The sequence below is a fragment of the Populus nigra genome, chromosome 7 (genome assembly GCF_951802175.1).
Source record: "Populus nigra chromosome 7, ddPopNigr1.1, whole genome shotgun sequence".
Taxonomy (NCBI): domain Eukaryota; kingdom Viridiplantae; phylum Streptophyta; class Magnoliopsida; order Malpighiales; family Salicaceae; genus Populus; species Populus nigra.
In genome coordinates, this window is record NC_084858.1 from 20,074,493 (window position 1) to 20,099,384 (window position 24,892).

Sequence of the window (24,892 nt, forward strand, 5' to 3'; positions counted from 1 at the left end):
TATATAATAAAATGATTGAAAATATTTTTTTTTAAAGAAAATAAATGTGTGGTATAAGTTAAGTGTTTTTGGCCAAAGATCGCGTACATTCCAATTATTGTGATCGATCAAGAGTTCATTCAAACGGACGCCCGCTCATGCATTGGACGACTACGGCAGGTTACTACTTCTCTCTTTCACCTCCTCGTTTTGTATTCTGATGATGCAGGAAAAAAGATGAAATTTTTCTCTTGAAAAAATAAATTATTTCGCAAGTGTAAATATAAAAAAGGGCGTGTGATGAAAGTCAGCTAGTTACGGTGGTTAGCTGGTCAGAGTTGTTAATTGTTAATTTTTCTCCCTCGATTTCTTTTCTTCTTCTAATTCTCTCCTCGATTTTTAAGCTCTTTAGCTTTGTTAAGGTGAAGCCTTAACATGATTAAACTACTCTTTGTTCGTTTTTCTTAAATATCTTCTTCTTCTTCATGAATTTGTTGCCCAAAGGCAAAGTGGCATGTCGAGTCTGCAGATGGCTAAGTTCATGGGGGAATTCTTTGTGTTGAATGTTGATCGCTTCTGTTTGGCTCTGGCTAGCAAAAAGATACATGCTACGTTTACCATGGGTATCCTCCTGATCTCGGAGGTGAGTTTTTAATCTTGTTTTAAACTGGGGTTTTTCTCTTTCAATGATTTTTTCTTCGTTGTTGTTGTGTCGCTATAAGAAATTGTGTGCCTTTAATGTGTTTGATAAAAGTTCTAATAGGTTGATTGTAGTTGTTCTTTAAGTTACTTTTTATTTTAAAATATATTAAAATAATATATTTTTTTATTTTTTAAAATTTATTTTTAATATTAACATATTAAAATAATTAAAAAATATAAAAAATAATTTTTTTAAAAGTATAATCACGTCACATCGCAATTAAAACAAAATTAAAAAAATATTATTTTTATATATTTTTTAGCAAAAAATAATTTAAACTATAATTACTATCATACTTCTAAATAAATTTTAAATCAGTTCTCGAAGTGTTCTTCACAGTTTAATTCTGATACTTTATGAAATTGCAATAGATTTTGAAGGTCGCTTTTGAATGGCGAGTCCTTTTGTTATGGGTTAATAAGAGCTTGTTAAAAATTATGATAAATATTTTTTAATTTAAATATATATTAAAATAATATTTTTTTTTATTTTTTAAAATTATTTTTAACACCATCGTATCAAAACAATAAAAACAATATAAAACAATATATACTCAAAATCTCAGATTATTGGATAAGAATAGAGATGTAAGCAAAGATGTAAGCAAAGTAACTAAGTATGCTTTTGGAAAATATGTTATTTTGAAAAGTAATTTACTTTTAACCAAACTTTCAAACATATCCCCAGGATCAAGCAACAGAAGAGACAAAATAAGGGTGGAAATAAATTATCCGAGGCTTACAAAATCCCCTCCCCGCCATAGGTGGCATTTTAATTTACAATTATAAGACAACAATCACTGACTTCATTAATGTAAAAGTATATGCTTCCAAATGCAACACCAGCTTTGGAAATTAGTTGTATAGATGCCTGCTACTCACTCACTCGTTCGTAAATAAGAATAAGAGTAAGAGGGGTGTGCCAGTCACGTAAGCCGTGACGCTTGCTATCATGGATTTTTTTTTTTTTTTAACTTGGATGTTCAGAGTTCAGACAAGTTGTATATAGCATGATTAATTTTACCTTTTAAAAAAGTAATGACTATATAAATCAGCACTCAAACTTATAATCATTAAAAATTAAATTTAAAACCTAACCCCTTGAATTACGATTTCCATTTGTCGTTTGTATTTCCATGAATATTACTATATATTATAAACCTTATCCAAATAATAATAATAATAATATATACTCCTTACTAAATTAAGCAAATAAACGACTATCCTGAAAATGAAAAAGCCACACTCCTAGCTCTGGTTTATGTCTCTGATGTTAATCAACACGCTCAGATATCATTCGTTCTGCAAAGGAGCAGTAGGAGTGTCAGAACAAGCAAGTTGACCATTATATCATTGAAACTTGTTTATAGTAGGAGTGTCAGAACAAGCAAGTTGACCATTCTATCATTGAAACTTGTTTATGTTTGAGATTTCTTTGAGTACTATTTGTACTTACTGTTCTTCTTAGCGATGTGTTCTCTGTTACTCATTTTGTAATGTTTTTCTTCTGTTTTCCTCTCTCTGTTTGATCAACTGTAGGTAAAGCAAGCAGTTTTGGTTTGTGTAGGGAGGTGGGAAGATGGGTTTGGAGGCATTGGTTTGGTATTGTCGACCTATGGCAAATGGGGTTTGGGCAAAAGAAGTGGATAATGCATTTGGTGCTTACACTCCCTGTGCCATTGACTCCCTAGTCATTTGCATTTCTCATCTGGTTCTTCTTGGTCTGTGCTTGTATCGAATATGGTTGATTATTGACAACAATACCAAAGTTCAAAAATACTGTCTCAGGACAAATTACTATAATTACATGCTGGGTTTTTTGGCTGCTTACTGCACAGTTCAGCCTTTATTAAGGTTGTTTATGAATGTCTCAATCTTCAATCTGGATGGCCAGACTTCCCTTTCTCCCTTCGAGGTACATGAACTTAATTTCTCGTTAATTTAGACTTCTAATGTTTCTGTCATAGATAAACCATATTTCTAAATCAGCATTTGCTGCCTGTCTTTCTTTTCTTTTCTTTTTCAAAAAAATCTGTATTAACTTGTTCTTCTGATAATCATTTTACTGGCTTCTTAGTGGATTTTCTGTCCTTTGCAGCTGGTCTCCTTGATTGTTGAGGCCCTTGCCTGGTGCTCCACTCTTATCATGATTGGTTTGGAAACAAAAATATACATTCGACAGTTTCGATGGTATGTGCGGTTCGGAGTCATTTATGTGTTGGTAGGGGAAGCGGCAATGCTCAATCTCATACTGTCAGTGAGTGATTACTACAGTAGGTTAGTCATTCCTCCATTTCCTGACTTAATAAATTAACTCAACCAAGTTCTATTTTTCGTGTATTTTTCCATCAGGTTGGAGTGCCATTTAATGTGAGCAAGGTTTTTTTCTTTTTTTTTCCTTTGCAACAGCCCCATCAAATAAAAAGATAGCAATGTTGTACTATTGGCTGGAGAACATTATTATAATTACTTGGTTGATAAAATGAGTGATACTAAATTATATAGTAGCCTTCAGGGGAAATAAAATAGAAAGATAGTAATGTTGACCATAATTACAATCCGGGCTTCTGCCAAACTCTTCACAATTGAGAATAAGAAAAGGAAAATTTTAGAAGCTGAATTTTTTAACAGGAGTAGTGTCCTGCCATCTGATTTATAAAGAGAGGGAAGGGTGCGGTGGGGATTAAATTCCTGAATTTTTAATTCCAATGAACAATCTGTTAGTGGACTCTGATACAATCCAATCCAGGTGTAAGTCAAGACAATGTGCAAACATTTGCAGAAATAAACTATTTGTTGGTGAGAATAGGTAATCCTGCTGTACAAGCCTCAAGAAGCAAGTTTATCGCATAAATGCAATTTGCAATGAGGTTGGATGGGCATGACTACTATAGATTTCATGGTTATTCTAGTTAAGGATGCTTTCAGGATTAACGGTATTATTTTCTGCTGTTCATATTCTCTCAATTTATGTTGGAGGCAACACTAAACTACAGTTCTTTTGCGAATGCAGATTTACATTGTATATGTATATCAGCACGGTTTTCTGCCAGGTTTGTGGCCTTCTATTTCTCTATAATATAAAGATTATAGGGTATATCAGCTCTTCTAATTTTCTCATCTTTCTTCATGCTACTTTGACCTATCATCCATTCAATGGTCTTCAATCAGGGCTGGTAAATGCTTATGCTAAGGTGGATATCTCTAGCTGTTTTTGTACAAATTTTGACTCTGCTTCAGTCTATCAAAACTGAAGTCACTTGCCATGGCCTTGGAAGACATTACAACTTGAGCCTAGCCTGGCTTGGCCTTATAAACCAAATCAACAACATTTTTAAATTAAGCACCTAACAACAACATTCCAGGGATAATTTTTAAAGTTTTGTGAGAATGACATGAAAGCTGCTTTGTTTTGGATGTTTTGATACTCATTAACATATCTTTGTTGGGATTTTCTTAAGTTGGTAAAGGTGGGGAGTGGACAATGCCATGGATATTGGCATCTTTAGATCATAGGATGGAGCCTGTTGGAACCTCTAGGCTTATCCTGATACTAAACAGCCAATAGATACAATTTCTTTCTCGAACTGCCTGGCAGGTTCTTAAGCCTTGATTGAATTCACTTTTTTTCCACAGGCCACCACAATATCTTGGATGTTACAGATTGATACCAAAACGATTGAGTTGTTTCGAATACACCGATGACATCAACACTAATTCTTGGCATAGAAGTTCAATTTTGTTTCATTAGCTTGACCAAATTCTTAATCATTCCCAAAAATGACAAACACCTCAGTCATACTTTGCCGTGTGGCTACTTTTGTTGCAGGTTTTGCTTGGAATTCTTCTACTTGTTTATATTCCCAATTTGGATCCTTGTCCAGATTATGTTATGATGGAATCTGAGTCTCTTGATAATTGTGAATATGAAGCACTTCCTGGAAGAGAGCAAATATGTCCTGAGAGGCACGCCAACTTATTTTCTAGTAAGTAGTTCATTATTCACTGTTCTCAATGCCAAGAGATCTCAAAATTCTTGCTTCTATTTCTCAAGCGGTTGCTTAAGATAGAAAAAGTAATGAACTGCATGTTGGCTAGAGATCAAAAGTGTGGTTTCAGTGATAGCTAAGCTGGTTAGTCATTAATTTTTTAAATGCTTATAGATGTATTAATTCATTTCCCTCTGCAAGGAATATTTTTTGGATGGTTGACTCCACTCATGAAGCAAGGCCATAAAAGACCTATTACTGAAAAGGATGTTTGGATGTTAGACACGTGGGATCAGACTGAGACATTGATAAAAAAGTATGCACCACGTTCTTCTCTTTCATAGTTTAAGGGAAACCTTGTATCCCTTTTTTCGTAAATGTTTTCAGCTATTGCAGGTTCCAGACTTGTTGGGTTGAAGAATCTAAAAGGCCACAACCACGTCTCTTAAGAGCACTAAACAATAGTCTTGGTGGAAGGTATTGGTTGAATTGCAAGTCTCATGTTGTTTCATTCCCTTTCATTTTGATACTTATTGGACTTTAAACATACCAAATGGTGGCTTTATCCTTCGTAAAACCTCCTGAATTATATGTTTTTTGTTTGATTGAGACCCTTGAACAATTGTTTTCCCTCATTTCAACTCTTAAATTATAAGGTGTTTTGATTTAGACCCTACATGTTAGATTATGTCCATTTATCCATCACTTAGAATCTGAGTTCCAGTTGTTTTCCTATAAAATTTTCCAAAATCATAGATGAAAATGATAAAAAAATCATCAAGAAATCAGCCTTCGACAACATTATGATCAAATTATCATCAAGAAATCAACCCTTAAAATTCTTATGATTTTCTTGATGATTTATGAGAAAAACAGATGGCCTGCACATGGTATTTAAAAACCAAAATGTATAAATCTAAGAGAAGAAATACAAATGAAAACATCCTACAGTGTAGGGGTTCAAATCAGAAAAATATATCCGGAGTGTTGTAAAATTACTTACAATACTTTAGATGTTTCTACTATTTAGCTTATTGTAGTAAAGATTTTCTTTTGCTATTACCAATATATATTAATAACATTTTATTCGTTTTTTATCATCATTTTCTGTAGGTTTTGGTTGGGAGGATTTTTTAAGGTACATGTTCCTAGGATTGCTTTAACTTGTTTAATTTCTCAATAAATTATCAATCTTACTTTTTCTATGTTATAGTTTGAATTTGGTTAACCTGGAAGCTTGAGCTTTTTAGTTTTATTTTCCTATTGCATGTTGGGATATTATTGCTCTTGACTCATAATATATATCAAAATTGTGGCCTCAAGTCTTAAATTGTAGGGAATACTCTCAGTTTCAACCTTTATCAGTTATGGACCGTGCAATAATTTCTCTCTACTATTGTAACAATTTCAATCCAAACTAATGTTCTAGGCTAAAACCTAACAAAGTGGACTTTAGGAACTCTCTACTAATGTCACAAGTCATGTGGAGCTTATACCTTTTTATTTTTACTTGTAGATTGGCAATGATCTTTCTCAATTTGTGGGACCTATTGTATTGAGCCACCTCTTGCAGGTCTATTTCTTTATTGTTAATGCCTTTGTTTTATATAATGCGTGACATCCTTTTTGCTGTTAGCTAGAGTTTCATGTTTGGTAAGAATTTATTTAGATTTCATACAGAAGGATTTTGATAATGCTAATAATTATCTATATTCTTTTTATGTGCTTGTAAATAATAGTCAAATGGGATTAGCTAATTCGTTATGTACTTCCTTGATTACACCAAATGTCTCTCAATATTTAGTCGAAGGGTTATTTTTTCTATGCTTCAATAATTGCTCTATTGAATAGCATTTTTCCTATGATAGAAATAGTTCAATTGATTAACTCAAATTTGATATGGAGCACAATTCAAATCTCTTACACTTCGTGCTTATGCTGCCAAATTTGCAATTGTTCTACTACATGCAGTCAATGCAACGAGGTGATCCAGCTTGGATTGGTTATATCTATGCCTTCATAATTTTCCTTGGGGTGGTATGACTTCGAACTCATCTATTCTTTCAATTTCATTTTTATCAGAAACAAATTGAATACGTATAAACATTTCTCTCTACCTTTATCTGTTTAATTTCACTGTTTGTATGATATTATCTGTTTTATTTCCTTAGCTTGATCTTATGGCGTACATAATATATTCCATTGTATGTGTTAACATTCAAGCAACTCAGTTTACATATTTCATCATTTAATTGCACATATTTGGTTACGTTTTATTTGGGGATTTTCTAGTTGATGGAACAGTGTTTTAAGCATTTAACTGCTGTTAATAATAATTGAGAAGCCTTTAGTACTTGCAAAATGTTCAGCTGCAGGTTACACTTGTATTTTGGATTGTTGATAGTGAAGCTAACTACTGATTGTGAAAGTTATCAATTTAAAAATCAATAGTTTTGGAGGATTTGTATTCCTTCTATAGAGTGTTTGTTACACGATTGTGAGTATATAAATATGAAGTGTAGCTGTTTTTGCAGCAAAACTGTCACCAATCAATCAAATAAATCATATGAATTGTCGCTTAAAACATTAAACATATTTATTCTAGCTTTATCGTTGTTTTTTCAATTGTTTTCTTGATCAATTTTCCTTAATTTACATAATTTTTTTTTCTTTATTTCAATCTTTTCTCCTTTGGTAGCCGAGCATCACTTGCTCACATGATCATCAGGGTAATGTTTACTTGTTCATCGAGTTCGAAAACTTAAGAAGTCTTAGCCACTCATAATTTTCCTTGTAACATAGTATAACTAGCCACTGTAATGTATTGTTATATTCTTCTTTTTCTGTATTATTATCAATCTCAATGTCATCATTAATATTTAAAGTTCTTTGATATCACATTTAATTATTGATATCAAGATACAGGACTTCATTGACCATGACAGAACTTCTTTCTGATGGTAAATCCACATTTGATTAAGGGAAGCTTATGTAAAACAAGAAGTCACAAAATCAGAATAATATAAATGAAGTATGAAAACAGGATTCATAATGTAATTGAGATACCTTTGATAACTTTCAAAGTTCTGATTTTTATGGTACCCCTCTCTCTCCCTCATTCCCAATATAAGGGTTTAAACAAGCCAAGATTTCCATGTTAGCAACCAATCTTGCTTGCACAATGGAAAGAGTTACTGGTTTAAGTGATACATGGTATGGCTGGACTATGTTTAATGGCGTGACAAATAAAATCAAGCAATTCTTCATGTATCTAAATGTTGCTACACTATGTGGCTAGCCACTCCCATTATTTTCCTAACCGTGTTTCTTCTTGGTTGGCTAATTTTATTATGCTATGGATATTTGCCAATGGAATGTAGTTTTTGGATTAATTGGTTGATTTACATGGTTCAGTTGTTTGGTGCGCTTTGTGAATCTCAGTTTTTCCAGAATGTTATGCGTGTTGGTTTTCAGCTGCGGTCAACTCTGGTAAAACTTTTTTCTTATCAATATTTAGATGTATGTGAACTTGTTTTTTAAATATATCCTTCACCATCATTTTTCTTTGGAATTTTGGTTGTTTGCCAAATCCAAATTCTTGCTTTGTTGTTTCTAAATGAGTTAGCTATTTTTACAGTAGCCTTTTCCAATTGCAGGTGGCTGCTATATTTCGCAAATCCTTGAAACTAACTCATGAGAGTCGAAAGAACTTTCCATCAGGTAAGATAACAAATATGATCACAACAGATGCCAATGCACTTCAGGTATGCTTTTTATGAAGAACTATTAATATGCATTTAGTAACTCATGTCATGGGAAAAGAGAATTAATTATTCATTAGAGTGATTGTGTACTTGGAACATTATACATTATATGACTTTGAAGAGAAATTATAGTGGCAATATAAGAATTTTTGGATATCATAAATACTTATTGATATCCTATCCAAATGACCCTGTCCTTGCATAATTGGGAAGTCTTCATCATGTCCTTACTTTTTTTTTTAATTGTTTTATTGTGAGATTTTTTAATGTTCGAGCAATTTTCATAATTTCTTTTATTTCTTAATACTTTTTCAAGAACTGTAGTTTTTCCTAAAAACTAATTCTTAATTTCTAAAACATTATAAATATTTTGATTTCTTAATTTTTTTAAAATGAAGTTTGTTAAAAAAAACTTAATTTTTTCCTTTTAAAAAACTTAGGGAGGAGGGAGGTGGCCAACATTTTTGTCCTTCCTATGTGTGATTGGCTTGTTCTTGAATCTTGGATTTGGGAGTTATATGTAACAATGAATTTCCAAGGGAAGAGTGAGACGACCATTGTTTTTTAGGTTTTGAATTATGAAATAATTAATTTTTAAAAGGAATATAAGAATTTTGTTATAGTTGGACATTTAATATAATAATCAATAACTACTATAATTATTCTATAAAAAAAAACAATTACCATGTTTTGAGTTGTTTTAAATTACATGACTCTCTAACATCCCTTTATCTTTTTCTCCCCCTAAAATTAATGAATCAATTCGCTAATTAAAAAATTAATTTTACAATAGTTGGAGAAATCTCCAACATGTCCCTACATTCTCAATTATTTATAGTACATCTTTGTATTGCTTAAGGGTAATTTTGAAACCAAAAAAAATACACTTTTATCAATTTAGATGGCAAAATTTGATGGAACATATTAAAGAATGTGAGTACTATACAAGGATAAAAGAGATAATATTGGAGACCTTTTTAATTATACATGGACACATTAAGCCATTTATCCTATTTTTATTTTTACCTTTCCTCTCCAATATTCTTCTTTTCCCATTGTTTAGTAAGGTCTAAAATGCACTGCCATTGTATTCTGTAGCAAATATGCCAACAACTTCATGGATTGTGGTCTGCTCCATTTCGTATCACCATTTCCATGGTTCTTCTTTACCAACAATTAGGTGTTGCTTCACTTTTTGGCTCGCTAATGCTTGTTCTTATGGTCCCCACACAAGTAAGAAGTATTCTTCCTTTCACTAAATTTAGTGTTTTGATTCTTAGAATCAACATTTGGTTGTCTTAGTTAATTAGTTTTATAATATTCAATTTGTGTGATATTTCTTTATATTGTTTTAATATTGACACAACAAACAAGTGTCCCTCAATCTCAAACTAGTTGGGGTCAACTGTATTGATATTTTCATGTCATTCAGATCAATCATAATTTATTTAATATCAATAAAAATAAAATTTTCAAGCACTCTAAAATGTTAATTGATGTGCTCATAACTTATAGAGTAGCTTTTTTGTGTGCATTAAGGTCTCCTCATATAGCAAGGTCTATTTAAGGTGTGAATAGATGGCTTAGCTTCCAAGTTACGTAGGCACACTAGAATATTCTTGAATGACTTGTTGGTTTGTTGGGTGTACTGGTGTTATTAGAACTAAACTAGACCTGCCAGTAGCGATTTGATCAAATCACCCAAAAACCTTCATAATCACCTGACCCAGGCTGGTTGAACCATGGTGATATAATTGTGCCACATCAACTCTTAAAAATAAACAACAATGGTGTGATATCGAACACCTCATAAAACTGAAGGCTCAATTATACCATTTTTGTACCCCTAACATGATTTTTTTGTGTTATGTGTGTGTGTGTAATAAAGATGATCTCTAAACTGAGGACTATACTCTCTAGACTTTATGGCAATAAATAATATGCTCATGCTACTAATTTTGGAATCAAGCAACATATAAGTAAAAAAAGTGAGATTGCAACTTTAATAACACACAAGACTAAAAAGGGCACTTACTTTCATTGGTGAGAAATTTTGTTCACAAACCTGGACTCTTCCTTCAGACATGATGTTCATGCAGGAATTCAATACTAGAAGATTGTTGAAGAGCTTACAGACACTATTAGTTTACAAAGTAGAACCGAGTAACCAAACTATCAACCTACAAATCTATCTGTCAGCCTGTGGTGTTACTCCCTACAGCTATAGACTTAAAGATTGACTTGCAATTTGCAAGGTGCGAGGTTACTATAATTTATCCATTGTAAAACAAGTCCACACGTAAATTTTGTAAGTTACTAATATGTTTGGTAATATTACAATGCGTATCACTTAAAATTGCTGTCTTTTTGTGACTGAAAAGATATTTTGAGTCAAAACAAGGAATCAGAAGTTACCTTTTCTAACTCTAGCACAAGTTACAAAATTTAGTTGAAATCCATAGGTAAATTGTGTATTATATGCTCATAGTTGTTGTATCAAGTCATTAGATTTTAAAAGTATCATTACTTCTGTAGTTTGATAGAATTGTGCATTTAATTTAGTTAAGTGACCCATTTTCATTTCATCCACATTGATTTTCATTCCTTTTAATCTTTTTGTGTGATAGACAATTTTGATGAGCAAGATGAGAAAGCTAACTAAGGAAGGATTGCATAGGACAGACAAAAGAGTCAGCCTCATGAATGAAATCTTGGCTGCCATGGATGCTGTTAAGTATGGTTTAAGTTTAATTAAGAAGAATTGCTCTTATATTTTCAGTCTCGTGCCATTTCAAATGATTGTTTTGACTCTATAATGAAATATTTCAGATGTTATGCATGGGAGAAGAGCTTTCAATCCAGAATTCAAAGTGTGCGGGATGATGAGTTGTCATGGTTTCGCAGTGCACAATTACTATCTGCTGTACGGAACATACTATATATCTTGTTGAGTTATTTTGTTGCTCCTTCTCTTCCAAGAATGTGCAAAAAGCACGATGCTTCAATGATTCCATTTAAAATTATATTCATAGTGAAATCTAGAAAATTGTAAATGTGATCTAACTATGAAGTATGATTTGTCCTGAGAAGAAACAGTTGCCAAAATTTCTATCATATCCTACATCCCACCACCTATGGAGTCATGTATACCTATGTGTTATGATAAGTATGTGCACCTCAGTCAAAATAAAAATAAAGAGAGAGAGAGAGAGAAGCTTGTGCACTTAAATTTTGACTTATTGATTGAGTATGCAACTACATTCCGATAGAGAACAAGTATCTATATATATAATGTTCAAATCTATCTCTAGACAATGCTTCTGACATGTATTTTATCATTTTTTTTGCTTTATTTTGTAAATATGATAATCATTTAATCTAATCTGGTATAATTATAATGATTTGCTCCTCTAATGTGTACATAAGCATATCAGTTAATCCTATTTGGTAGAATTATAATGATCATGGAGGCACTGTAACTAATCATTTGAAAGGGCATGATTTATCACTTATTTTGTGGCATAAGTGTTCTTGATCCTCTATATGCAAATGCAATACTAACCAGAGCACTGCAATCTTTCTGTGCTGCTGGTGTTAAATGTACGGGAACCTTACATGTGCATTGACTGACTATTTCCCTTCTATTGCAGTTCAATAGTTTTATACTGAACATCATCCCAGTTATTGTGACACTGGTTTCATTTGGCACGTTCACCTTGCTTGGCGGAGATTTGACACCTGCAAAGGCATTTACATCACTCTCTCTGTTTCAAGTCTTAAGATCTCCTCTAAACATGCTTCCTAACTTACTAAGCCAGGTTCTGTTATTTTTTCTATTTCACTAATTATACTTCATAATATACAAGTTTTGGTGATGATGTCAGCATTGCCTTTGATGCAAACTGAGCCCGCCCTCCTAAAAAAAAAAATACAAGTCCTTGCATTCTTGTCATAATTCTTCATGTTTCATGTCACATACCAGATTTGTGTTTGCTAGTGCGGTTGGCTGTTTTGAAAAAAAGATTAATAATCTGAAGTACAAGTTTTTCCTAAAAAGCATGAATTTGATCCTTTATTTAAAACCTCTTGTTTTTTTAAACATGCGAGGATTGTTACTAAAAACCCTTGTAAATCAGTCTTCTATCAAAAAATCCTACAAAATACTTTTCTACCCACAAAATCCCAAAATAAAATGTTCATACCAAAATTTATAATTATGCCAAAACTTAGCTGGAGAGATATAAAGAACTTTTTTGAATGAAAAAATTACTAGCTTTATTTTCTTGGATAATTCTATCTCAAGACAAAATTATCATGTTCTTCAATGAATCTGTGGCTGTATTATGTGCTTACAACAAAATTCATGTTATTTAGTCAAGAGCTAATTAGCTTACCTTGCGTGCTGTATGATTACTCATATTGGCTGTATTCTTTCTTAGGTGTCTAACTGTAACTTGTTCTGTAGGTTGTAAATGCAAATATATCATTGCAACGCTTGGAGGAACTGTTTTTAGCTGAAGAGAGAATTTTAGCACCAAATCTGCCTCTTAAACTTGGAATTCCAGCTATCTCAATTGAAAATGGGAACTTTTTATGGGATTCAAAGGTTAACTTCTACATCTTACGCATCTAAGAAATTGGTCTTGTGGTTTGATGGAAGTTGAATTTGATATTTATTTGAAATTTTTGTATTTGCACTTGATTGGAATTTTGTATTCTAAACATAGTTAAACTAGGAATTATACTAGAAACATTGTTAGGAACTGTGGTGGTAAATAAACACCACGTTATTTCTTGTGGTCTACTTCTTGATTTTAACGCTCAGACATGCTTCTTATTCAAGAAATCTTAGAATCTCATGCCTTTTCCAGCTAGAAAAGCCAACTTTGTCAGATATCAATTTAAAAATACAAGTTGGCAGCTTAGTTGCAATTGTTGGCGGGACTGGAGAAGGAAAAACATCTCTTATATCAGCAATGCTTGGAGAACTGCCTCCTATGGAAGATGCAAGTGTTTTTATAAGAGGGACTGTTGCATATGTTCCTCAAGTTTCATGGATCTTCAATGCTACTGTGAGTTACAGCGTAGTTTCTTCTTTGTTAATTAATTTTGGTCTCTTACATATATAATTATCATTTATTTTGTATCTTTGTAGTGCTTCTGTGCTTCAAAGCCAACTTTCATGGATCTTCTCAGGCTTTCCATTAATGTTGTGCACATTCTTGACGTTGAAAATCTGTTCTTACAGGTGCGTGACAACATATTATTTGGGTCAGAATATGAACCTTCACACTATTGGAAAGCTATTGATGTAACTGCATTACAACATGATCTCGAGTTGCTTCCAGTTAAGAGCATCCCTTTCTTCTCTCTCTTGATTCTTCTGTTTTGTTTGAAATATCTCTTAGAAGATTACCTCACAATTGTTTATTCAGGGCCGTGACCTCACTGAGATAGGTGAAAGAGGAGTCAATATTAGTGGAGGGCAGAAGCAAAGAGTTTCCATGGCTAGGGCTGTCTACTCCAATTCAGATGTATACATATTCGATGACCCTTTAAGTGCTTTAGATGCTCATGTTGGTCGACAGGTACTGGGTCATGTTAAATACTATAAGCTCACATTAAAGTTAATTTGATCACTAGTGCTCCTTGTGCTATATCTTATAGCGAGCTTGATATGGTTCACGGTGATGAGCAGCTCTTTATTATTAAGCTTTCTTTATACAAAGTGAACATTCAATAACTTTATTCCAACGATGCTATTCCTTGAAGACCAAGTTATGAGTTCGAGGGAATCTCTCTCTGGTTCTTTTTCATATTACTTTAGTGTTTCATGACTTTGACAATCGCTAGCTTCACACATCGAAGCTATAAAAGTAAGCTTAAAAAGCTTCTGTTTAAGCTAAATATTAGCCTCATCTCAAATTTACAGGTCTTCAACAGTTGTATTAAGGACGAGTTGCAAGGAAAAACCAGGGTTCTTGTCACTAACCAGCTACATTTTCTTCCACAAGTGGATAAAATTATTCTTCTCAGTGAAGGTATGATTAAAGAGGAGGGAACCTTTGAGGAACTCTCTAAAAATGGGAAGCTGTTCCAGAATCTGATGGAAAATGCAGGGAAAATGGAAGAGCTAGTGGAAGAAAAGAACAGTGAAAATTTGGACTGCAAAAGCTCAAAACCAGCAGCTAATGGGGGAAATGATTTGCCACAAAAAGCAGGTTACAAGATGAAAGTGAAAGGAGGGAAATCTGTACTTATCAAGCAAGAAGAACGTGAAACAGGTGTTGTCAGTTGGAATGTTTTGATAAGGTAATTTAGGGGGCTTATTTAAGATTCTTGCTATATTTTATTTCTTTGATTGTTTGCGCAATTTCTGAACAATGCCTTAGGATAGGGACCCTTTTCTGAGTACTTTCAACAGATTTTTATATGATGCTCACAGAAGCAAAGCGTGCAAACCAAGTTCATGGGTAAACCTCTTTGGTCTACTAAGAAAACTTCAATCCGGGTCAAAGTTGAAAACATATTTCCTAGTCTTTAACTGTTGTACCACAATTGTGGCCAAGGTAGCACTGGATATCCTGAAGACTAGTGATTCTCAAATGCACGAATTTCGGATGCAAAACCATTTAATGCCCATTGGATACCAACTACTTACTGTAGATGTTCCCCTGTTATACAGTGTCTTTGTAGTTTTAAGCTCTCCAGCAAGCACTTAAAACCAGTGGTAGAAACATTTTTTCAACTAATGGCCATTCTGTAACGAGAATACTTTAATATTTCCTAGTTTTTCAATAGCATTTATGCTAGTCATAAACATGAAACATTCGAAGAGAATTTTGTTGCTCTTGTACTTGACCTTTTTATGTCCATTTGCAGGTATAACAATGCATTAGGAGGCATATGGGTGGTTTTAATAATCTTTTTGTGCTACTTATTAACTGAAGTTCTTCGAGTTTCAAGAAGTACATGGTTGAGTGTTTGGACTAATCAAAGCACTTTGGAGAGTTATAAGCCAGGATACTACATTTTCGTGTATGCAATTCTATCATTTGGTCAGGTTTGTTCACAGCCACGGTTGGCATCAATATCTTAGAGTCGCAATATTTGTAAGCTTTTAGCAGGAAAAAGAAAGAAATAGCTTAATCCATTCTACTTTCTTTCATTTTTAGTTGTTTTTTAACATAGAATAACAGATGTTGAAACAAAAAAGAGAAGCAGTGAGGAAGAAACTTTAGAATTTATGTAATTGCTATGGTCATTAGAGTCTTACTTCATATTTCTGGTTCAGGTGATTGTGACTCTATTGAACTCTTATTGGTTAATCAGTTCAAGTCTTCATGCAGCCAAAAGACTTCATGATGCCATGCTAGACTCTATCCTACGAGCTCCCATGCTATTTTTCCACACTAACCCATCTGGGAGAATAATCAATAGGTTTGCGAAGGATCTAGGTGAAATAGATCGTAACGTTGCCAATTTTGCCAACAATTTTCTAAACCAAGCCTGGCAATTGTTTTCAACTTTTGTGCTGATAGGCATTGTGAGCACAATATCATTGTGGGCCGTTATGCCACTTCTGATCTTGTTTTATTCAGCCTATCTATATTATCAGGTATGATGAGAAATCCCTAGTTGTTGTTGTTTGGAAACTGGTATGCCTTTTGCAATGAATGTAACTTTAGTATCTTGGTTGGGATGCTCTACGAGGTGTTTTCTTTCATGTATCAATATATTGATGTTTTTATCAGTTTCACATGTAAGAGTTATCTTGTCAAATAACGCCTCTCAGATCCTAAATAAGCCAAACATGCATGTCTTTTAAAATTTAGATTAACCTTAGACCATCGCAATTACATAAATTCTCAAGTTTTTCATGTTAGAATTCATGTAGGCTCAATTAAAAGATCTGCAGCAAGAAAAAGAAATCCATACCCTTCAACCCATTTCCTGTTGTTTAAATATTTCATTGTAATTCCTCACAGTCACTGTTACTGCAACCATATATATCCATTAATGTTGAAGTGACATTTTTGTGGTAGTTAATTCATCTTGTCAGTATTGTATCTACAAGCTCTAATAACTATGCTCTTGTACTGTATTGTACAGAGCACATCCCGTGAAGTGAAACGTCTGGATTCCATTACCAGGTCTCCAGTTTATGCACAATTTGGAGAAGCGTTAAATGGTTTGTCAAGTATTCGTGCATATAAAGCATATGATTGGATGGCAATCATCAATGGGAAGTCTATGGACAATAATATCAGGTTTACTCTTGTAAATATGAGTTCAAATCACTGGCTCACCATAAGGTTGGTAACACTAGGAGGGATCATGATTTGGTTGATAGCAACATTTGCAGTTTTGGGGAATGGAAGAACAGAAAGTCATGTGGAATTTGCATCTGTAATGGGTCTACTACTTAGTTATACTTTGAACATCACTGGTCTGTTGAGTAATGTTCTAAGACATGCTAGTAGAGCTGAAAATAGCTTAAACTCTGTTGAGCGTGTTGGCACATACATGGATTTACCCTCCGAAGCTCCTGCCATTGTCGAGACCAATCGTCCTCCTCCTGCTTGGCCTTCATCAGGATTAATTAAATTCAGGGATGTTGTTCTGCGTTACAGACCCGAGCTTCCTCCAGTCTTACATCATTTGTCCTTTGAAGTCTCTCCTAGTGAAAAGCTAGGAATAGTTGGAAGAACAGGAGCAGGGAAATCTAGCATGCTAAATGCACTGTTCCGCATTGTAGAACTGGAAAGAGGAGAAATCACCATTGATGGTTGTGACGTTGCTAAGTTTGGACTGGCAGATTTGCGGAAAATTCTCAGTATCATACCCCAATCACCAGTTCTCTTCTCAGGTACTGTCAAGAGAAACTGAAAACTGGATTTTTCTAGTTCAACTTCTTTTCTTATGTTGGCATCTGATACTGTCTCTTGGATGAGTTGAGATGATTTATGCTCTTACTCAGTTTTGATTTTGTTTTCCACTTGAAAGCTTGCTAACCAAGAATACTTGAGATTTGATTGAGAAACCATAGCCAAGCTGAAGCCACATTGGTGATTAATCTTAATACTTGTTTCATTCTAATTGTCATTCGTTTTCTTATAGGAACTGTGCGATTTAATCTCGATCCATTTAGTGAACACAATGATGCTGACCTATGGGAGGCTTTGGAGAGGGCACATTTAAAGGATGCCATTAGAAATAATTCTTTTGGTCTGGATGCTGAGGTGTGGACTTAGATTACCTTTTATCAAACAACCTTCTGTCAGTGAATCTTAATCAGTCAAACTGTGTTAGCTATTTATTTTTTAATAACATTGTAAAAAATGTGTGACAAAAACTAATATGAAGCACACATATGGGTGGAAATAGTTCTCCACTGCAAACATTCTACTAAAAAACTATGGCATCGATTTTCATTAAAGCTGATTTAAAGTCAAAGAAATGTTTTTAATACTTATCTTTTTCAGATGTGCACAGCATTAAGTTGATTATCAGGTAAAGCAAACTGTAAAGTTGATTTGTTTTGGTGTCTAAGGTTTTTGAGGGAGGGGAGAATTTTAGTGTTGGACAGAGACAACTACTAAGTCTTGCACGAGCGCTGCTGCGAAGATCTAAGATTCTTGTTCTTGATGAAGCTACTGCTTCTGTTGATGTTAGAACCGATGCTCTTATCCAGAAAACCATTCGAGAAGAATTCAGATCGTGCACAATGCTTGTCATCGCTCACAGACTTAATACCATTATTGACTGCGACAGAATTCTTGTGCTTGAGGCTGGTCAGGTATGCTCTCAAATTATGTTTGCAAGGAAGTTGTTCCCTGTTTCCTTCTTGCTCGGAAAACTGAGATTATTGAACACAATCCTGAAAAAATTAATGTGAAAAAAGAAAGAAGCAGGGATCATCAAGAATTTTCATGCTAACCAACTTCATTCACAAATTTTTATGATTCCAATATGTCATGTAGTGATCCTTTGTTTAACTCATGTTAGAATCTTCAACCTTTCAGGTCTTAGAACATGGCACCCCAGAGGAACTGCTACTACCAAACGAAGGAAGCGCATTCTCTAGGATGGTTCAAAGTACAGGCCCAGCAAATGCTCAATACTTGTATAGCCTGGTGTTTGAAAGTAAAGAGAATAAGTTGAGTAAAAGGAAGAATGATCATAGATGGATAGACTCTTCAAGATTGGCTGCTGCTCCCCAACTGGCCCTGGTTGTTAGTCTCACTTCTTCAGAGAATGGTCTTCCAATGTTGGATGTTGGAGACGAGGACAACATCCTCAGGAAAACAAAAGATGCAGTTATAAGGCTGCAGGATGTCCTGGTGGGGAAGTATGACGAAGCAATATGTGATACACTGCAACAGAGCCAAGTTCCCCAAGATGGATGGTGGTCAGCTTTCTACAGAATGATTGAAGGTACAGCCAAGATTTTCCTGTGTGCATACACTAAACATATGTTCACTGATTACTTGCATGCGTGCACGCGTGCACAAGCATTGTAGTTGTGGTAGAAGTTGATTCATTACAACAACCGTGGTTATTCTTTTTTTTAGTGAATTTTGACGATCAGGTAATAGTGGTTTTGCCTACACTTTCTGATTCAACATGGCCGGCTTGTTTCAGGTTTGGCTGTAATGGGCAGGCTGTCACGCGGTAGGCATCAACAATATGATTATGAAAACGAATCCCTTGATTGGGATGATTTGAAAATTTAGGGAACAATGTGAAATTCGGTGTTCTAAGAAATGAGTCTAGTCTGCACCTCAACAGAGAAAGCTGGTAACTCGATTTTGAGCGATCATCCAGTAGCAAATTTCAGATGGGACTGCTGAAAGTAAAGAGAACCTCTGCTACATAAACTTTTGATATACAATTGAAACCCCCCCATATTGTATTAGTTATCACAGTCAATCCCATATCAGGGGAATTTAGCATTGATCTGAACTTGAGGAACGAAGCTGGTATTAGGGTTTTCGGACGACTGCATGATATTGGCAAGGCAGAAAGAGTTCCAGTTTGTATGCATAATTTTCATCAATGAATACAAGTTTTCTTTCAAGTCTTGTGAGTTGTTAAAGTTTGCTTGCTTGATTCCAAAATTGGTAGCATAAACACATATTTTAATTGTAATGAGGTTGGAATTTAGAGTGATCATTTTTACCGTTGAATAAAAAAAAAGTTCTTTTTCTTAATTTTATTTTCTTATTTAATCCCTATAAAGTCTTTTTTTTTAATGCTATGAATTCTTTTGAACTATATTCCATCCAATTACCTTATCCAGGTTTGTAATTAGTAAAGGGATTTTATACTTAGTAATTTATTATTGATTAATAAATGTTTCCTGCTGTACAAAGTGTTTTGATTAATTAATCTTTCCACCTGTACAAATTAATTAGCCTCTTTCTTAGTCTTTTTGTTTTAGAAGCAAAATTAGGTATTTCCTTATTAAACAATCACTTTTTTATAATATACATAAACATATTCATCTGAAATCATATTGATAATGCCATGTTTTTTTATCCAGTATATTAGTATTGAATAAAAATAAAAATACAAAGGATAAATAATTTTATTTTATATTATAGATTAGAGAATAATATAAATTATATCTTAAGACATCATCTAATAATTTAAATTTTTAAATTAAAATAATTATTTAATATAATATTAAAGTTATTAATTAAGTAATTATAAGTTTAAATCTCATTGTTTTTATTTTTTTATAATTAAAATTAATTAATAACATAAAATATCATAAAACGTTACAAGTTTTAATTATGTGATATTATCTAAATATAGTGCAAGAAACAATAATGTGTATTATAACAAAAGCATGAGACCAAAACATTAATGGAAGAGAAGCATGTGTAAGTAATGTGAGTCCAGTTTAAAGTGCATGAAAAGATAGGTCGAAGACTTATATAGTTGTTAATTTTAGGATCCGTAAAATTAGTCGAGATACGTACAAGTTAACCCAGACACCCACATTAAACTAAAAAAAAAAATTAAGCTGCTCATGTCTATTGTGAGTTGTGACATGATTAGACAAGCTTGATTGTTAGCATGAGAATTCATAAAGCCAATTAGAAAAAGAAATTAGCGTAACACATGGTACCAAGCCCTCAATGTCTGTTTAAGACCATAAATGACTTTAACGAGCTTGCAAATATATGGTGGATTTTCTTTACAAAAACGACATTGTAGAAAGGTATTTGAAGCTGACATGACTTTGTAATTTGATATTAAAATTTGATTGAAGAAATAATTTTAAATTTTATTATTTTTATTTTTTAATTAAAATTAATTAATATTATAAGATAATAAGAGTTTATAGAAATTTCAATTCTAAAAAGCTTTATCAATATCTAATATTGTATTAGATTTTTTTTTATTAAGCAGTTTTAAATCTCACTAGTTTTATTTTTTAAAATTAAAATTAATTATTATTAATAAGGATCTATGAAAATTTCAAGTTTAAAAAATTTTTATTAATAAAATATTTTTTTATTTTTTTAAATTTATTTTTAATTTCAATACATCAAAACAATATAAAATATCTAAAAAAACTTAATTAAAAACATGAAATTTAAAAAAAAAATCAGTTGGATAGAGCAAACAGCCAGAATGTTCCTCGTAAAATCTTTAAACTTTCTGGGTGTTTCTTGTAAATTCATAGTGCCCTTTAAAATAAAGAGCAAGCATTACAGGTAATGACCCCAAAAGTGTAGGACACCCTGACCCTACTCACTACTCAGAACTCAAAAACCTCCCTTAAACCCCGGTTCAGTTCTGTCTTTGGTCCCTAGAAACCATGGGAGAAGAACCAGACCAAGAACAGGAACAGCAACAGCAACAGCAACACATTTCTCCCACAGAAACCATTCAACAAGACTACATATGACCTGTATTTAGATATGATTTGTCTCCACAAAGAACCCACCATTTCCTTATACAATTTCGGACTACTTCTTCAAACTCCAACAATTTCCTTGAAGGCATTAAAATGGTAGCAGCCAATCTCTTCATTTTTCTTTGTTTTCCTAACATGTCTCCTTTCGTATTTCTCTATTGGGCGTCTGAAAGTCTGTTTCTTTCTTCTTCTTCTTCTTTTCTTTAAGGTCTCCAGACGGGTCCTGTTTTTTAACAAGTTCTGAGGATAATACCCTGCGTTTGTTCTCAATGTAAGTTTTTTAGATCATATGATTGAGTAACTTAAGGCTAATGATTTATGATGGGAGATTCTCTGTCACTTATTAATGGTAATTTGGTGCTTTGTTGTCTATAATACCAGATAATGGTAGTGGCTGTGATGCTGATGTGTGTTGTTTACCTATTAATGAAGGTGAGTTCTTTAGTTTAGACTTAGAAAACGATCATATTTTAAAGGAAATATCGAATGCCCACCTTTTTTTTTTCTCTATATGATTGGTGTTACTAAAAATAAAACTTTTGCTATATTATATTGAATTTAAGATATTTTTTGTTATTCATTCTAGATTCATATGATGCAAATCTTGTTGTGAAGGAAGGGTAATCCGTGTATGACTTCTGTTGGTATCCATATACGACTGCTTCAGGTGCTAACCATGGGATTATCTTGTTGGGTTGCTATTTTAATTTATGCATTTTTTTTAAGCTGGTGATGTAAAAAGATGGAAATTTGATGTATTGCTTGGCTTTTCAGATCCTGTTAGTTGTGTATTTGCTACTACTACTCTTGACCATCCGATTCATCTTTGGGATGCTACATCTGGCCTAGTACTGGTTTATCTAATTGTGTGGGTGTGTTTTATTTAAGTTCCTCAGATGAGATGGATGGTTATTTAGACGCTAGATTAAAAAAATGGAAAAAATGCCTTGTAGTATGAACAAAGGCGAGGGCTTGATGATTCTTTGCCTGTTTTGGGTGTAATTGAACCAGAAATTTTGATTTACCGTGCATGCTTATGTGAAAGATGTGGTTACAGCCTTTTTTTCTTTCATTTTTGGGTCCATTTCTTGTTTATGTTTGTATTACCACTAATTATGCATACTGAAATTGCAGCTGCGTTGCACATATCGTGCTTATGATGCTGTGGATGAAATTACTGCTGTCATTTCTCTTGCATTTAACCCAGCTGGGACTAAGTGAGAAGGACTAAGTGAGAATATTCTTTTTGAAAGGTTTATCAGTTGTTCAACTAGGCTAAGATATGAGGTTGGCATTGTCTGTTTTGTACAAATCAGTTCAGAATCTAACTATGTTCAACATTAATTTACATGATTCTTGCTTTGTCTGGTAGGATATTTGCTGGATACAATAAATCTATCAGAATCTTTGATATACATCGCCCTGGTAGAGATTTTGCACAGTATTCAACTACTCAAGGAAATAAAGAAGGGCAACCAGGTAGATTTCCGTGTTGACTGCTCAAATGTGTTACTGACAATCAGTAAAATGATGAAGCATGTTATCCTTGATTTGTTTGTTGTCTACAGGTATAATATCTGCAGTTGCCTTTTCTTCAACTCACACCGTAATGCTAGCTACTGGTTCTTACAACCAAACAAATGCAATCTATAGGGAAGACAGTATGGAACTCTTGTACATTTTATATGGCCAAGAAGGTGGGATTACACATGTAAGTGAGGATTTATTTTTATCACCTCAACTTTGATTGTGGTGTCAATGAATTAAAGGCAAAATTCTTTCTCACTCAGGTTCAATTCTCAAAGGATGGAAACTATCTTTATACTGGAGGCAGGAAGGTACGTTGTTCTGCATATATTCTTTTTATTCCAACTTAGATATATGTTATTTCCTTCCTTTCTTTCTATATGTATCTTTGTAATTACAAAATCCCACTCCTTCCATGTGCACCATATCCCTGCATCAATCTTTCCTTCACTCTAGTCTCTGCTTGCGGTGTTGCCAATATGAGCTACAGCAAAGCTACTCTTTTTATCTCCAATTTATCTATGAACTTATGTTGATTTTATGCTATACCAATGCTCATGAAGGAGGCTCTTTCAAATATGGAAAAACACACGTATCCTTTATCTGATATGTGCTTCTGGTTTATAATGTCTATGCAATTGAGACATTATTTCCATATTCCTCTTAGGACCCCTATATCTTGTGCTGGGATGTACGGAAAGCTGTTGAAGTTGTGTACAAAAAAGTGTTTTATCTTATGATCTACAAAATGGCAGTGGATTTCAGGATTTCAGGCTGCAACAGGTATTCACATGCCATATCTTTTTAAGGGGTTGGTGTTTTGCTTTTTAAATATGCAAAGCTTCTCCTACATCTAATCATTTTTTTTCATTCTGTGTGCAATGCAGACCCTGTTAATGGTATCTCTTTCCACCTATTCCTTCCTATGGCGGTCTCTTCATCAGGGCACCGAAGATTTCAAATTCCTGATGATTGTGACGAGAATTTGCACTTGACTAGTAACTCCAGTGACCCTAATGCTTTAAAGTATATATTTAGGCAAACTTTTAATCATTATCCCTCCCGCCAGTCTTGTTTGATGTGCATTTGCTGCACTCTGGAAGGCAGTCTATGTAGGTTTTTGGCTTTCTCCATTAGAAATATGACAAGAGGGTTCCTAGACTTCTTAAGTTTTAACTCACGCTGTTAAGCTTCCAACAAGGAAAATAATCAAATTGGAGGGGCGGTGTTGGTCTTGTAGGTTAAACTTGTTCGTAAAGATAGTTTACGACAATAGTTAATTGATGCATACAGTATTCATAGTTGCCGTAGGTTTATCCATCAATAATTTTATGTATGTTTCATGCAGGTTTCGAAAACTGTGCATCTGTGTGGAGTTTCTCCTGTGCTTCAATGGAAGAGGATGACACCAACATCCCCGATGGTGATTTTACTCGATCTGAAAATGAAATCCTCCACCAGGATCATTGAGTCGCTCCTCGGTGGCCTTATGCCTATACATCTCATGTCAACACTCCTGTAATTAATATAGACAAGTACCACTGGCCTGAATATTGTACATCCCACCATTCAATAGAAACCAATACTTTCATTGAGCAGAGAGGTTTACGTTCAAGAGATGATTTTGGACTGATGTGAAGCACAGTGTTCTTTCAAAGAGGTAAGTGATTACAAGAGGGTGAAGTTACTGCGTTTTGTAACCCAGGCATCACTGAAGGGTCAACAGAGTGGTCACCAAAGTGCAAGTTGCTTCGGTGGTGTCATTGACCTCCATGGAAATCAACTGAAAGGTCTGCTGATAGGATAAACTAGCCATAAGACCTGCGCTTGCACAGGAAAATCTTATTTGCATAAAATAAGAAAAGAAAACATTCAATTACATTATTTATAATGTGAAAGTGATATGAACGAATTGGGCAGAGCAATGCATCTGGTTCGGTAGTGCCATTTCTTCTTCTTTTTTTATTTACCTTTTAAAGTGAGATATAATTGCAACATGA

General features: G+C 33.7%; 1 protein-coding gene and 1 pseudogene across 8 annotated transcripts; both read left to right on the forward strand.

Moving 5' to 3' along the window:
- LOC133698296 (ABC transporter C family member 12-like) lies at nt 1-19,642 on the forward strand. Of its 8 annotated transcripts, none has more exons than XM_062121173.1 (30): nt 2-159; nt 484-622; nt 2,221-2,596; nt 2,780-2,958; nt 3,431-3,490; nt 3,695-3,734; nt 4,511-4,667; nt 4,872-4,986; nt 5,067-5,147; nt 5,784-5,808; nt 6,187-6,243; nt 6,642-6,707; nt 8,085-8,159; nt 8,327-8,434; nt 9,533-9,667; nt 11,062-11,168; nt 11,264-11,357; nt 12,085-12,252; nt 12,900-13,040; nt 13,306-13,506; nt 13,683-13,781; nt 13,870-14,022; nt 14,367-14,746; nt 15,317-15,497; nt 15,729-16,052; nt 16,547-17,303; nt 17,555-17,676; nt 17,988-18,233; nt 18,460-18,871; nt 19,079-19,642. In XM_062121173.1, the coding sequence occupies exons 3-30, from the start codon at nt 2,261-2,263 to the stop codon at nt 19,168-19,170; spliced, it is 4,911 nt and encodes a 1,636-aa protein (XP_061977157.1). In that variant the 5' UTR covers nt 2-159; nt 484-622; nt 2,221-2,260; the 3' UTR covers nt 19,171-19,642. The 8 variants fall into 8 exon arrangements, with proteins under 8 accessions (XP_061977161.1, XP_061977157.1, XP_061977154.1 ...); XM_062121170.1 differs by having other exon boundaries at nt 2,249-2,596; XM_062121172.1 differs by having other exon boundaries at nt 2,249-2,596; nt 12,085-12,180.
- Nucleotides 19,201-24,841, forward strand: LOC133700152 (uncharacterized; annotated as a pseudogene).
- Nucleotides 24,842-24,892: the final 51 nt, after the last annotated feature.

Bases quoted from the DNA above. Each gene is read 5' to 3' on its own strand.
- LOC133698296 (XM_062121170.1), top strand. From the start codon at position 494: ATGTCGAGTCTGCAGATGGCTAAGTTCATGGGGGAATTCTTTGTGTTG. The intron at 14,023-14,366 runs GTACTGGGTCAT...TCAAATTTACAG, and splicing joins ATGCTCATGTTGGTCGACAG to GTCTTCAACAGTTGTATTAA. The intron at 15,498-15,728 runs GTTTGTTCACAG...TTTCTGGTTCAG, and splicing joins CAATTCTATCATTTGGTCAG to GTGATTGTGACTCTATTGAA.